Here is a 15,436-nt window from a genome sequence, read left to right as displayed (position 1 = left end):
GACGCTGACACTGAAACGCTGCAACTAAAGAAGTCATTTGGTTGTGCTCACAGATTTTCAATATGTTAACCGTTAGTCATACGACACGTGTGCAATCTATAGACCAATTCGGTTCAGTCACGCTCCAAAATGTTCCCATCGATGTCAGTCACCGCTGCCTTGATACGTCGCCGTAAGTCATCGATGTAGTGCGGAAGTGGAGATGTGAAAACATTGTCTTCGATGTAACACCAAAGTTAAAAATCAGACAGTGTGAGGTCCGGTGTACATGGAGGGCCATGCCAGCAGCTGCAGACTGCCAGCCGATGATGCACGACTGAACCATCGTCGTGGTAACTCAGTATCCAGGAACTCACGATTATCATTTTGGAGGTGTCATTGACCACCATATTGTTGCAATATCAAATTAGCACTGTGCTCTTGCTATTGCGATATGAGCCACAGCTGAAGCATGTTCTTGTAAAAGTATCCATTGATCGTCGACTCTGTGAGGAAGAGCGGTCCATGCACTTTTTGCCTTGACAGCGTTTGGAGATCCACGGACATATTCGACAACAACGTAGGGATTCTCTGAACCCCATATTCGCACGTTATAACGGTTTACTGCACCGTTCAGGTGAAAGGTGGTCTCGTCGTCGCAAATAAACCGCAGCTAAAATCTTCATCTTACAGTAAGTGCCACATAACAGAGCAAAACTGTCTCCGCAAACTTTTGTCGTCACTTGTAATACCTCGGAGAAAGTGAATCTGATAGAGTTTATTTGCAGGCGTTTTCTCAGCACTCTTCATGCAGGTGGTTGTGAAGTTACTAGCTCGCGACTGGCACGAGTCGATGAATTCTGTGGGCTTCTGAGGAGTGTTGCTCTACTCCTTTCGCCCGCCGTTGTGGCCGAGTGGTTCTAGGCGCTTCAGTCCGGAACCGCGCTGCTGCTACGGTCGCAGATTCGAATCCTGCCTAGGGCATAGATGTGTGTGATGCCCTTAGGTTAGTTAGGTTTAAGCAGTTCTAAGTCTAGGGGACTGTTGACCTCAGATGTTAAGACCCATAGTGCTCAGAGCCACCTATCCATTCGACATCGACAGTGGATACAGTCTGTTTTTTGCCTTTACAAGGATATACTGTTTCCTCAAACGTCTGCACCCACCAGTAAATGGGTTGTCTGGTAGGTGGAGCCTTGCTGTTCTTGAATTTCTGACGCGCTGTTGTCGCAGACTTGCTCTCGCAGAACTCCATCAGGAAAAATGTGTTTTCTAACAAAAAAAAAAAAAAAAAAAAATGAGTTGCTGTTTCCATTCACATAGTCGTATAATAATTACATGTATTTCTTGCGTTCACTTGATAGTGTCTAGATCATTTTGATTAACATTGTACGTGAATCCACAAGGACACATTGCGCCCAGCATGCATGTATCGAGTACGTTTTCCATATCGCTTCAGGCTATTACATACTATTTTTGTCCGAGTACATCGACAGGTGCGAGAAACTGATATGTTCGGTAGTAGTGGGTCTGAGTATGGTGCGCATCGGAGGCTGTGGACCGTATCAGATCCACAATGTGCAAGGAGCAGCATGGTCGTCATCTAGAACATCTCTTGCAAAGCACAGACGCCAAAGCTTATTGTCCGCGCTGTATGCGTACCGTCAAGCGTGAGATTTGAAAGTCATCCGATCTTCAAACATAGGACGATTCAACCCTTGTCTAAGGACTTCGTAGAGCTGCAACCCTACAGAAAGTGATCTGACCCTTAGAATGTAGAGCAACCGGAATTTTTGCTCAGGCACACAGAATGGGACCACTAGGGACCGTTCAAAATCATTCGCCAAAATTTGAACGTAACCTGAAGCAGCAAAGTGCCTTTATTCTTTTTCAGCCCTCTTGCTTCGCGTTCGCCTGTGGCATGATGACTAGGGATTGCAACATTGATAAACGAGTGAATGAAATGGCAAAGAGTGCTTCTAAGAACCGCATCCCCACCCCCGACCCCACCCCCAGTTCGGCAACAACAACCTCTGTGCCATCCGCGCACGTTTGCTGCGCACTTTAAAAGTGTGACAAGTAGTGACTGATTGCTGGGTGTTGTGAGAGTCAACCATTCCGACACACCTGAGCTACGTGGCGCTACGTCGCTGAACTAGCGCGTGCTGGCCGGATGCAAAAATTTCGTTGAATCGCTGTGAAGGGTCCATAGTGGTTCCACCCTGTATACCAGTGCAAAAATTGTGGCCGCTCTTCACTCTAAAGGAGATAGATTAAGTTCAATCCGGCTGCAGTCCCAGGATGTGGTTAGAGAAGGGTGGGTGGCAGCAGTGTCAATGATTGTGAAGAACGTCGCCCTGTTGCTCATTCCACTGGGAACTGTCGTTTTCGACACCGAAATATATGTGAGGGCACGGCCCACGAGAAGGGACCGTTTCACTGAAACCATTTATGTCGCCGCCTGAGGCCTTTTCGTGTCGATTCTGAACGGCGGTCCATCTGAAATGGTTTCCTCGCTCAGCCATAAGAAAACTGCCTGGTTTCAACTCTGAGCGTTGCGGTTCTGACCCTTATCGCAAAGGCGTCAAAAGAAGGGGTAAAATGTGTGCGAGAGAGTGTGTGTGAAGGTCTTCCAACCGTACGACACGTCCACGGTGCTGCTGGGGAGAACTGTGGTGAAACGTGGTGCCAATGTGAGAAGTTAAACCACCTTACACCTCACTTGAACTTCTGAGCTGTGGCCTGTTTTTTTACACGTGTCGACATCTTGCTGTCTGAAGCGTCGCCAAGCCCGAGGATGACGTCGCAGGCAACCACGCTTTTGCACCGTTACAGAGGAAGACTGTAGGCACCTTTGATATCTGCGTCGCATTGGGAGACAATTACAGGATTTGGAAATAGTGGCCCTTTAATAATGTTGCGCAATATACGAGGTGTGTTTTTTAATTAAGTACAGTTTTGAAACTAAAAAAAGACATGCTAAGATATCTCGATAATTTTATTTTTACATGAAAGCCTGTACCTTAATCTACTTTTCTACATAATTTGCGTCAATATTGAGGCACTTGTCATGACGTTGTACAAATTTTTGAATACCCTCCTCATAGAAGTCTGCCGCCTGACTTGTTAACCACTGCATCACCATTGTTTTGACTTCGTCATCGTCTTGAAGACGCTGACCACCCAGGTGTTTCTTCAAGTGCAGGAACAAATGGCAGTCACTGGGCGCAAGATCGGGGCTGTACAGAGGATGATCCAGAGTTTCCCATCGAAAAGATGTGATGATATCTTTGGTCTGATTCGCCACATGCGGACGGGCATTGTCTTGCAGCAAAACGATGCCCTTGGTCAACTTCCATGGATTGTTGCTTTGATTTTGGTGTGACGTAGGCCACCCGTGTTTCATCGCTCGTAACAATTTGGATTAAGAAATCATCACCGTCGTTGTGGTACCGCTCAAGGAAAGTCAATGCACTGTCTAAACGTTTGATTTTGTGCACATCCGTCAACATTTTCGGTACCCATCGTGCGCACAATTTTCGGTAATTCAAGTGCTCGGTCACAATGCCACACAAAACACTACGAGAAACATTAAGAAAGTCATCCCGCAAGGAGGAAATCGTAAAGCGTCTGTTTTCTCTCTCTATTGTCCACTTCCTGCACCAAAATTCCATTAACGACCGAACGACGCCCACTCCGTTGTTCATCACGCACGTTTGTGCGGCCATCTTTAAATGCCCTCACCCACTTTCTTACCATTCCATCACACATAATGTTTTCTCCGCAAACTGCACAGATCTCACGATGAATATCGATCGCTTTTAGGCCTTTAGTACTAAGAAATCTTACAACAGCCCGTACTTCACAGTCGGCGGGACTCACGATTATCGGAGGCATCTTGAGCACTCAGTACACAACGTAAACAAGGGAGAATCAGACTGTAATGGCGTCAGTGCGTAGATTAAAGTACAGGCTTTCATGTAAAAATAAAATTATTGAGATATCTTAGCCCGTCTTTTTTTAAATTTGAAATGGGTACTTACTTAAAAAACACGCCTCGCGTGTACACAGAACTTCCTTGTGAATCAGTCTGAGCCGTGGCGCTCGCTACTGGCGCGCCAGTCTCTTGCATGTCCATTATCGATCCTTCGATGTTTCTTATCTTTGCTTGTCTTGTTGTTTTCCGCATTCGCGGGGCGAGTGGCAGTTGACGTTTGCTCGGGCTACCTGCTGAGACGCCGCGAGGTACGAGGTGGAAGCAACCACGTATATGTGGAGTTGGTTGTACGAAGTCTGCAGGTTCAGCATGGAGGATATGTGTTGGCTGCCTGCCTGTCTGCTCTTATGATTTTGGTCGCCGTGCCTTGCGACCGCCTAGCTTGGGTTGCTGCCTGGTGTATCCTACACGAGCCATACCGGACGTCCAGCAGAAGTAAGCAGCCTTGTGTTTCTATAAAGAAGAGGAGCAAATGTATAAGACCTTTTGTAACCAATTTTGATGGCCTCTTAAGAGTGGCGTTCGCGTTTACACTGCCTTTGGGGAGAGCTAATTCTTTTAAATTTAAATAGTTGGGGTTCCCTGTCCTTTATATCTTTTGGGGGTTTTATTTGAATTTTCTCTTTGGGGTTCCTTCCTTGTGCTTGGTTAAATGTTTACTTGTATTGCGGGAAGTGACTCCTGGTTAAAACTCGGAGAAGGTGTTTGATGTTACTGCCGCCTCCGGCATTTGCCTTTTCAATTAAGTGTTGTCATCCCTTCGAGCGACCTGGTGTCACTCCCCGTTAATTAATGCTGGTTTATGTGTACTTACTTGTGAATTGGCCATTTGAATTAATATTTTGGAGAGCAGTATAGCACTAAGGCAACCTCTTTGTATACCACCTTGTGCCCCGGTCTAGTACCTTAATTGTCAGTGACACGAGTTAGCTCCACTACCGGTTTTACTGATGTGCTCCCTTCAAAATCTTGTCTTGTATAAGTTTGCCCCATGTGTGTCTGGGAACACAGCATGAGCTTTAGTATGACTTCACTGCTAGTCAGTTAATGGAATCTTCATTTTGGCTTTTCTTCCACTGATGAGTTTCAGTGGAGCGTAGTGTGTTTGATTTGTTATTCATTTAATTACTGTAAGTTTGTTGACTTAATGGGGAGAAAGACATTTAAAGACTGTTGGTACTAACTCCCCTAGTTGCGGGGTGTTCCTAATTCGTTCCAAATGGCCTAGTACTTATTCAATGGCAAGGCTGTTGATTAGTTGGTTACTGTGAGTACAAATTCACGCTATTTATTTGGTACCGAAATTGTTGAAGTGTGTGTGTCGTGATTCAATCACTAGCTACGTGTTTGAGCTAAATTGATATAAACCTTACATTGCCTAGTTAAAATTTGTTGCCAGCAGAAACCTTTAAGACAACCAAGTTTTGTCATTGCTTATGTTAACCTTTACTAAGAGCAATATTTCATGTAGTTATATTTTGTCTTAAAATGTGTATTTCTCTGATGTAATAAACGAATGATAAAAGAAAAAAAGCAAAGGGGCCTGGACCTTCCCATTGTGTACGATTTGTAACACGTATCACAGTCTGTTAGTGAACACCGTATCGAAATCCGTGCAGTACCTCCTGAGATTAACCTACACAGACAGACAGAAAAACGCGGCGGGGGACTTTAAGTTAGGTATGCGTGGATGTCCTTTGCAGTTGACTGTTAGCTGATGTAGTTAGCTGCTGTATGTTGTGTAGAATTAACTGTTTCCGCACGACGTTATCTTTTGGTTGAAGACGCTTGTTGTTAGATCCACGTTGGTGCGGCGTGCTTGTGAGCGGAGCGGTGGTGGTCTTGCTTACGCAGGCGCTGTGCGACGCGTCGAGTCGGCTGGCGACGCCGGCCGTGCGCTGGCTGGGCGTGCTGCCGTCGGAGCTGGCGCCGCTCGGCGTGCCGACGCAGCCGCTGACGGCGGCCGACCGGCGCAAGCTGGCCGCGCTCGCCCGCAGGCCCTACGTGCACCGCTGCCCCGCTATCTTGCACCAGGTCAGCGCTCGGTCGCCTGCCATCAACACTCTGCAGTCCTCAGTATTCTTATTCCTTATTCATAGTCCGCTAGCATGCTCTACCAGCCTCGGCTGTCGTTGTCTGGGGCCCTATTCTGTATCGTTCGCATCGATCGGTGTAGTAGGTTAGTCTCGGTAGTGACGTCATTTTCGGTTTTTTATCGAAATATCCTATTCAGTAAGCTTCTGAGACTTGTTACCGAACGGTCCTCTCACCGATTTTATGACAATTGTGCCGGGAGGTTTTGGATTTCGGAGGGGGCCCTGTCGATCGTTGAGCTGTGGCTTATGTACGCCTATAATTTGTTATTTTAAACATATTTAGCGGTTTTAGCTTTGGATTTAGTGATTGTGTTGCTAAAGAATCACCAGAGGACGCATCCAGTTGGAAAGTGAGTTCGTAATAGATTATTTTCTTTTGTTAGAAATATGGTTAGGTTAGGTTGTTACTGCGAATGATTACGTTAAAAAAAGTTTTCGGTCAGTATTCTCTCAAAATACGTGTTATTTTTATGCAAATAAGAGTTTAAAGATCATTAAATATCAAGACATCGGCCCTGCTTACGTATATTACATGAGTGTGAATTGACCTTACTAGTGACTTTGTGTACTTTTTCCACACAAATGGTTTAGTTAGTAACTATCGAAACATGTTTACAACTTTCAAGTAACAATGGAAAGCAATTATGTAAAGCCTGATATTGCAAACTTCCAAACTATCACGCATTTATGACTTACGCAGCACCGTTTGGCAACGAAGTCAGACTACGTTCCTCAATGCAATAGTAAGAGACTTGAGCACCATGTCTTTGTTGTTTGGGTGGCCAAGTGGTTGCCGGCACGGTACCTCAGCGTATTCGGTCAGACAGCTGGTTGGCCTCTGTAATAAAAAACCGAGTGAAAGGATCAACAAAACGAACCTGACGTCCGCAACGACCAAACACATCGATCAACAACGAGCAAAATGAAAAAAAGTGGTCAGCGCACGTGAATGTTACATAAAAGGACACTGGTTCGCGCACGGATTGGTACAAAAATATTTTTTTTCCCTCTTCATATATGCAACACGTTCTGAGACATTGTTATTCGTGTAAGTTAAGATTTTTGTGCAATATTCGTTATTCCTTACATGTAAGAGCGCACTTCCTCCGTAATGATTTCGTGATTTCTGTGTGTTTAAAAAACGAAATATGAAATTTCTGGAGAAGAAATTGCAGTAAGTGAAATAACCGACAGTGACCTTTATACTTTTTCTTGTCAGAAATAATTCACCATTTCTTCCGAATATGTAGCGATTTCCGAGTATGCGGTTAGACAGGAATTTACGAGCACAACTTAAATTACTGGGAATGTAACTAGCAACAGTCATCTTCATAATCTTGCTGGTCACAAGTATTTATCTGCGATCGAATCCTCAACAGCAGTAGACAGAGATGAAAGACCTCCGCCGTAATATTTTTAGACTGTAGCACCGTATACGAAACATTTTCATTCATGAGATGCATGTTATAAACTTCGACGAACTGCAGGAGCTCTCGAAAATGAATGTTTTCAATTTTGTTTTTAAGACTCAAATGGTTCAAATGGCTCTGAGCACTATGGGACTCAACTGCTGAGGTCATTAGTCCCCTAGAACTTAGAACTAGTTAAACCTAACTAACCTAAGGACATAACAAACATCCATGCCCGAGGCAGGATTCGAACCTGCGACCGTAGCCGTCCTGCGGTTCCAGACTGCAGCGCCTTTAACCGCACGGCCACTTCGGCCGGCTTTTAAGACTCAAATCGTTGACGTATCATATAGGGAAGTGGGCTACTTCATCATCTGGATCTCTAGGAGCGAGTGGTAATCACATTATGTTTATCTTCTTATTCTTTGAAACTCTCATAATTAATTTTTCGGGTGTTTTACAGATGTATTAGTACAATGTGGTACTACACACTATTCCTAACTCATTTTCCGAAACGTAAAATCCAAAACAAGATGTCAGTGTGAATGAGAATAAGATGACATAAAGCGACATTTACGACAATCTGCAGAATACAGTCAAATACGCTGTCGTTATTATGCATGCATGGAAACATGCGGTCAGGGAAACTAAAAATTTCTATGCATTCCAGCTGAGAATCATGGAAATGGATATACTGCACCTGATGCTGTTATGGAGGACGCAAGAGCGATGAAGGCGGGCACGTCAGCTCAATGGAATGCGGCGTCATGCATTATGGCAACGTAAACGCAATTTTCGGTACTAGGAAGAATAGCGCGCCTGTGTCGTCTGCTAGCCGCTTTGTGTTCGTGGCGCTGTGCGCGCTGCAGTGCGCATGCGTGGAGCTGTGGCCACTTGCTTTTGATTGGCTTACAGACGCGAACCGACTACAGTGCTTCGGTTCTCCAGACCCGAACGGGATCGCTACCGAAATGCATACTGAATAATGCTGGGGCTCTAATTCGAGTACTAGACCGTTCGGTGCTCTTGAGTGCCGAAACGGTCGACACAATAGCGGAAAAAGACAGAATAGGCACCCTGAGCTTGTTATGATCTGAAGTTCAGCCGGTCGCTGCAAAGCCCTGACTGCCAACTCTTACCAGATGCTACTAACCAGGGAAATTACCCAGTGCACCCCCCTCACATTTAAGTGATAAGAGGGCCCAGTGGATGCCTGTCAAAAACTGATCACATATCAAGCATGAAAACAGGAAGAAGGTGTACTGAACTGTGAAAATGAAAAGCGAAATAGAAACAGTGAACGGTCGAAGGATAAGAAGTGCAACATAGAGGAGCCCGTAAGAGCGATGACGTCGTTGTAAAGTGTCACGGTGTTGGACCGCCAAGCAGGCGAGCCGTATTCAAATTTCCGTTCTGCTCATCTTATTTTCGCTGTTCACTGTTTTCATATATGTGTCTGTGTCGTGGTTTAACGTCCGTTTGCAATAACAAGGTGTAAGGAAGCGACCTATAATGAAAGTTTGTTCTGCACAACTACTCTATTAGCAGCCGAAAGGACGTGGCTTTCGTATGGGAACAGTAATCGTTTGACGACAAGGCGACAAGTCAACCGAATCCTCCACCGGAAAACACGTCTGGTCTGTCATATACAGCATTACTGACGGTACGTGTGTCATATGAGATGAATCTCTTATGGACGCACATAACTTGTACACAGCCTGGTGAGTGAGTGAGAAATGCCTCCTTGCTTGAATTCGGTGTTCGTATGAATGTGATCACTCCCCTAGGAAACAATGAAAACAAAATAGTTTGTCACATAAGCTGCAACAAATGAATGCAACAGTTTCATAATCACACAGTTTTCCCTGTGCTCTATCAAAATATATGTTTTTAGCCGTGCGTTCCGTTCAGAAATTTGGAATTTGAAACGTGGTTCACACCCATTTATTTGTTCTTTTCATCTCTGTGAGACGGCTATGTGGTATCTCGCCTACACTCACAACTCATCACATTTACTTGCGACGGTAATCTATTCATAATCACGCGACTCATATTCTATAACCAATGTACAGTATGACAACTGCCAAGACTACAGAAAGAGAACAAACTTTTCAATGACTGGACGGACAGTTAATAATTTCGTGAGAAGAAAATAAAGTAAATGTTACGAGGGAGTTTTAAACACGACTAGTCCACTTTGTAGTCCAACACCGCGACCACTTCACCATAATGCCGTGGCTCTGCCAACTCATTCGATGTCACACTTCCGAAGTTTGGACCGTTCACTTTCTATTTTGCTTTTTTTTTTTTTTTTTTTTTTCATAGTTCACTACACCTTCTTCCTGTTACTATGCTTGATCTGTGTTCTGTTTTGACGGGATATCTACTGGGCCATCTTACCACTAAACCTGAGGGGGCTGCGATGAGGTGTTCCTCTTGTGAGTAGAGAGTGTATGGTGTTAAACATGCACCACCTTTCGATTCAGTGGAGACCAAAAATTCAGTTTTTCGTAAGTTTCTGCAGTAAAAGAAGCTATCTGCCTCAGCAAAATTGTTAAGAAATATTTGCACACGAGAGCACTGAGAAGTAGTACATGATTTTCCCCACAGTTACAACAAAAACATGCTACTTTTTCTAGTTCTGACACTGTATTCGTACACATTTCCAGCTATTTTCTTACAGCATAAGTTTGCAAGCACAGGATAACACTTACCACAAAATCCGACACTGCATTTAGCAAACTCACCAAGGGCACTGACGGATAACACAGGCTGTTTCCGTTGATGTTACGAGAATGTATTGAATTACGCGCAACAAACGATTGGCTGAAACTGGTAACTTCTTTTACACACACTATTGTCACTCGCTACCATTCTCGCGCTATTGCCTTTCCACTGTATCTCCTTCTCCGCAGAGTACATCCAGTTTTTTATCGTACTGGAGTTGGTGCTAATTGACATCAATTACCAAGCACATATCAACCCCATCTTGTTTAGACAGAAAGCTTTTGCTTCCAGTCTTGGCCTTACCAAAGTGTCTCTTAGGAAATATCACCAACGAAACAAGAAAGAGTTCGGCTATTGGGCAAATTTAGCATAAGATCTGTGGCATATTTGTATAGTTTGGGAGAGCAGTATTGTCAAAAGACGCACTGTTTTGTTACTTTATCACTCCAGCGAGGCGATTTTTTATAAAAAAAATTTATTTGCTCCAGCAGGAACTACGTTTTACCTCCTTCCTTTCTTCTGATATTAATGATTGCGCGTTTTTATGATATGCATTATTTTCATGCTGTACCACTCGCTCTGACAACACACTTTAATTTGTTGTTTAGTCTCCATATTTTAGTTTTTCGAGACTTTAGTTCATTTTCCAAGGCTTTTAATTTGGATAGAACGTCTTCTGTTTGAACTCCAGCTTAAGTGAATTCATTCAGTGGAACATTTGTGCCTGTTGCTTGCGCAGAACTTGCAAACTGTTTTTATGTTTACAACAAACTAGATTATTGGGAGACTGTTTTTCGATTTGTCGCCAAGATATTCCTGCTACTGGAATTTTAAGAAACAGATAATTTGGAAATATGCTGAGAAAGCTGTTTTCAGAATCTTTTTCATGGAACCAGATTTACAATCTATCTTGGTGAAATGTTTACTGCAAACTACGCACTTGGCGTGAAATTTTCTCGGGAAGTCATTCGTAGCCCTGTGTTTCTTAGGCTATTATCAACCGGAAATCAGTGATAACTTATGCCGCTACGTTTTCCTTTTTCATTCTTACAGAACGGCAGACAACAGTGGTCATCTGTAAGGAATAATGAGTATATTTCCGATTGTTGTGCATCGAAAAATAGAAGTATCAACGTACTTTTAGCGCAGTATTTAATACTATCAGCAACACGCACAACTGCAGTACGAATGCAAATATTAAAACAGTATTATCAACGTTATTTGCTTTCTGTATTGCTTACCTGTAGTTGGACGATGATCTTCAAACCACAATAAATCCAGCAAGTCATATATTCGTATTCATTGTTCACAGCAACCGTTGGCGTGTGGCGCTACCTGCGGGGGAAAAAACTGCAAATTTCACAGGCAGACTCGCCGCGATATGATCCCGTAAAGTGCTGAGGTTGTTAGTGCATACTTGGTTGGTTGGTTGGTTGGTTTTGGGGAAGGAGACCAGACAGCGTGGTCATCGGTCTCATCGGATTAGGGAAGGATTGGGAAGGAAGTCGGCCGTGCCCTTTCAGAGGAACCATCCCGGCATTTGCCTGGAGTGATTTAGGGAAATCGCGGAAAACCTAAATCAGGATGGCCGGACGCCGGATTGAACCGCCGTCCTCCCGAATGCGAGTCCAGTGTCTAACCACTGCGCCACCCCGCTCGGTGCATACTTGGGGGCTATGCTTTATTAATGTGACACGCCGCTTAAACGCTACCGGCCATTAAAGAAACAACACCACGAAGGATAACAAATAAGAAATTGTATCACAGGAAGAATACACGATTCTGTTTATTTGTGATTTGGTTGTATACAGGGTGCGAAATTCAGAACAATAAGCTGCCATTTCCATCAACAATTGATGTAATCTTGCCGTATATCGAGCAAAACTGAGACTGAATGACAAACACACGTACGTCATTCCATGTTGCTTCCACTCAATATCAGAGTTCATTAGTGGTAGTAGATGGCGAGTGGTAGCGTGCCAGTTGCCCGGCAACCACTGAGCAGATGTTTTCATTGGGTGAGAGATCTGGAAAACGTGCTGGCTAGAGCAACAGTTAAACACCCTATGTATCGAAGTAGGTCACGAAAGCAAGGTCAACATGCGTTCTTGCGGTATCTTGCTGAAAGATAATGTCATGGACACCCAGCAGATATTGCAGAGCCACCGGCGTTAACACCTCGGAAATATAACGACTACTGTCTAAATTATCTGCTCTGCGAAACGGAAGTGATCATGTTGTGTACCCAGTGGCACTCCATATCGTCACCCCAGATTTTAGACCCGCATTTGGATGAAAAAACTCGTTCTGGTAACATTCGTTCTTCTCGAATACTTTTCATACGGATTTGTCTATCGCAAAACTGCGAATCATCTGAAACGACGAAGCACTGTCACTCCAGTGACCGTTGTTGTTGTTGTACGCACAACTAGCGGTCCGCCTCTTTGTTTTGATGCGTCAAACTGGTCGCGGTGCTGCGGTCGGATGGAGTCACCGACATCATGTGGAAGTAACTCGGGTATGCTCCAGAGACGTATATTGGGACACTTGCTGTTCATGTTGCACGATAAAGACCTTCCACATAATATCGATTGCAACCCCAGACTTTTCGCAGATCACGCAGTTAATTACCATTAATGAAGTACTGTCTGAAAAAAAAAACTGCACAGATATTCGGTCTGATCTTGATAACATTTCAAAGTGGCGCTTTATCGTCTGGGCACACGAGCGGAAAGGAGTGCGCTGTATACGATCCATTTTCACGAGAATGGAGTGAGTTATAGATCAGTGCCAAGTTTAAAGAATAGTTCAGTATGTTAACTACATTTGGTACACAGCAAGGTATAACCCAACGAGCACCAAATGCAAATCCATAGCGACCTGTATTTTTCATTGCAAACTATCCGACTTTTTTGCAGTAGCTTGCATAATTTTGAAGTAGATCATCATGGATCTGATTAATTAAGCTATGAGATGCACGAAAGTCGAATTTTTTTGCCGTGTAGTTTCTTCAAAATAGTTTGAGAAAGATTTCAGATCGATGGTCTGTGCGTTTGCTGTCCAGGCAGTCCATCGAGCCTTACCTGTCCCACTATACCTGGGAGCGAAGCAGCGCTGCGCCATCTGCCCGACGCGCAGCCTCGCTCAGATCTGTTGTGCCGCTTCACTATAATCCGGGAGCTAGTGGCGTTTACTGTCATTTGTTGCACCCATCTGTTCCATAATCGGATCGCAGTCGCAGAATCCCGATCAACTCGAGCAGTAACAACTGCAGGGCGATAAACAGCAGTTTTCGTACGTTGGAACTGAGGCTACTGAATCCCTAAGCATACTAGCAGACGTCTCAACTTCTCACACGATGCATAAACCGATAATTTCTCAAACAGCCTACATTCAGATGCGATTTTTCAGTAAGAAAGCCGCTGTGTAACCTTTCCTTCTCTTAGAGAATGTAGATGACATCTCACGTACCTACTTCGCGCAGCTGCACCGAAATGTTAACCATTTGCGTATTAATGCACGTGGTACACTTCGTAGTAATTTGACATTCGTTGCATGCTGCCTCCAAGGTGCTGCAATTATAAAGGTCAGCAGTGTACTTGTTAAATAGATATCGCATGTTGGTAGTCGTGTTTCCTAGCACGATTGGCGGCTTACACATCCTGGGACGGCGCGGCTGCTGAAAGCATGGCATACACTGAATACGTTATTCATACCACAGACCCGTAACGCGAAAATACCCATGAATGTGGAACTTTACAGAAAAAAGGAGAGTAGAATTAACAGTTTGCATAAGAACTAACATCTACATCTACATTTATACTCCGCAAGCCACCCAACGATGTGTGGCGGAGGGCACTTAACGTGCCACTGTCATTACCTCCCTTTCCTGTTCCAGTCGCGTATGGTTCGCGGGAAGAACGACTGTCTGAAAGCCTCCGTGCGCGCTCGAATCTCTCTAATTTTACATTCGTGATCTCCTCGGGAAGTATAAGTAGGGGGAAGCAATATATTCCATACCTCATCCAGAAACGCATCCTCTCGAAACCTGGCGAGCAAGCTACACCGCGATGCAGAGCGCCTCTCTTGCAGAGTCTGCCACTTGAGTTTGTTAAACATCTCTGTAACGCTATCACGGTTACCAAATAACCCTGTGACGAAACGCGCCGCTCTTCTTTGGATCTTCTCTGTCTCCTCCGTCAACCCGATCTGGTACGGTTCCCACACTGATGAGCAATACTCAAGTATAGGTCGAACGAGTGTTTTGTAAGCCACCTCCTTTGCTGATGGACTACATTTTCTAAGGACTCTCCCAATGAATCTCAACCTGGTACCCGCCTTACCAACAATTAATTTTATATGATCATTCAAAAAAAAAAATGGTTCAAATGGCTCTGAGCACTATGGGACTCAACTGCTGAGGTCATTAGTCCCCTAGAACTTAGAACTAGTTAAACCTAACTAACCTAAGGACATCACACACATCCATGCCCGAGGCAGGATTCGAACCTGCGACCGTAGCGGTCTCGCGGTTCCAGACTGCAGCGCCAGAACCGCGCGGCCACTTCGGCCAGCTATGATCATTCCACTTCAAATCGTTCCGCACGCATACTCCCAGATATTTTACTGAAGTAACTGCTACCAGTGTTTGTTCCGCTATCATATAATCATACAATAAAGGATCATTCTTTCTATGTATTCGCAATACATTACATTTGTCCATGTTAAGGTTTCGGTTGCCACTCCCTGCACCAAGTGCCTATCCGCTGCAGATCTTCCCGCATTTCGCTACAATTTTCTAATGCTGCAACTTCTCTGTATATTACAGCATCATCCGCGAAAAGCCGCATGGGACTTCCGACACTATCTACTAGGTCATTTATATATATTGTGAAAAGCAATGGTCCCATAACACTCCCCTGTGGCACGCCAGAGGTTACTTTAACGTCTGTAGACGTCTCTCCATTGAGACCAACATGCTGTGTTCTGTTTGCTAAAAACTCTTCAATCCAGCCACACAGCTGGTCTGATATTCCGTAGGCTCTTACTTTGTTTATCAGGCGACAGTGCGGAACTGTATCGAGCGCCTTCCGAAAGTCAAGAAAAATAGCATCTACCTGGGAGCCTGTATCTAATATTTTCCGGGTCTCATGAACAAATATAGCGAGTTGGGTCTCACACGATCGCTGTTTCCGGAATCCATGTTGATTCCTACATAGCAGATTCTG

The 15,436-nt window shown here is 44.4% G+C and overlaps 1 protein-coding gene across 1 annotated transcript in view; it reads left to right on the top strand.

Annotated features, from left to right (window-relative positions):
* LOC124616610 (meiotic recombination protein SPO11) overlaps positions 1 to 15,436 on the top strand; it is a 194,007-nt gene that overhangs the window by 126,918 nt on the left and 51,653 nt on the right. Inside the window, exon 6 of the mRNA XM_047144932.1 lies at positions 5,831 to 6,010. Within this exon, the coding sequence (XP_047000888.1) occupies positions 5,831 to 6,010 (180 nt within the window). The remainder of the gene's footprint in view (positions 1 to 5,830; positions 6,011 to 15,436) is intronic.

The sequence above is a fragment of the Schistocerca americana genome, chromosome 5 (assembly GCF_021461395.2).
Source record: "Schistocerca americana isolate TAMUIC-IGC-003095 chromosome 5, iqSchAmer2.1, whole genome shotgun sequence".
NCBI classification, from domain to species: Eukaryota; Metazoa; Arthropoda; class Insecta; order Orthoptera; family Acrididae; genus Schistocerca; species Schistocerca americana.
This window is presented reverse-complemented; position numbering and strand designations above follow the sequence as displayed.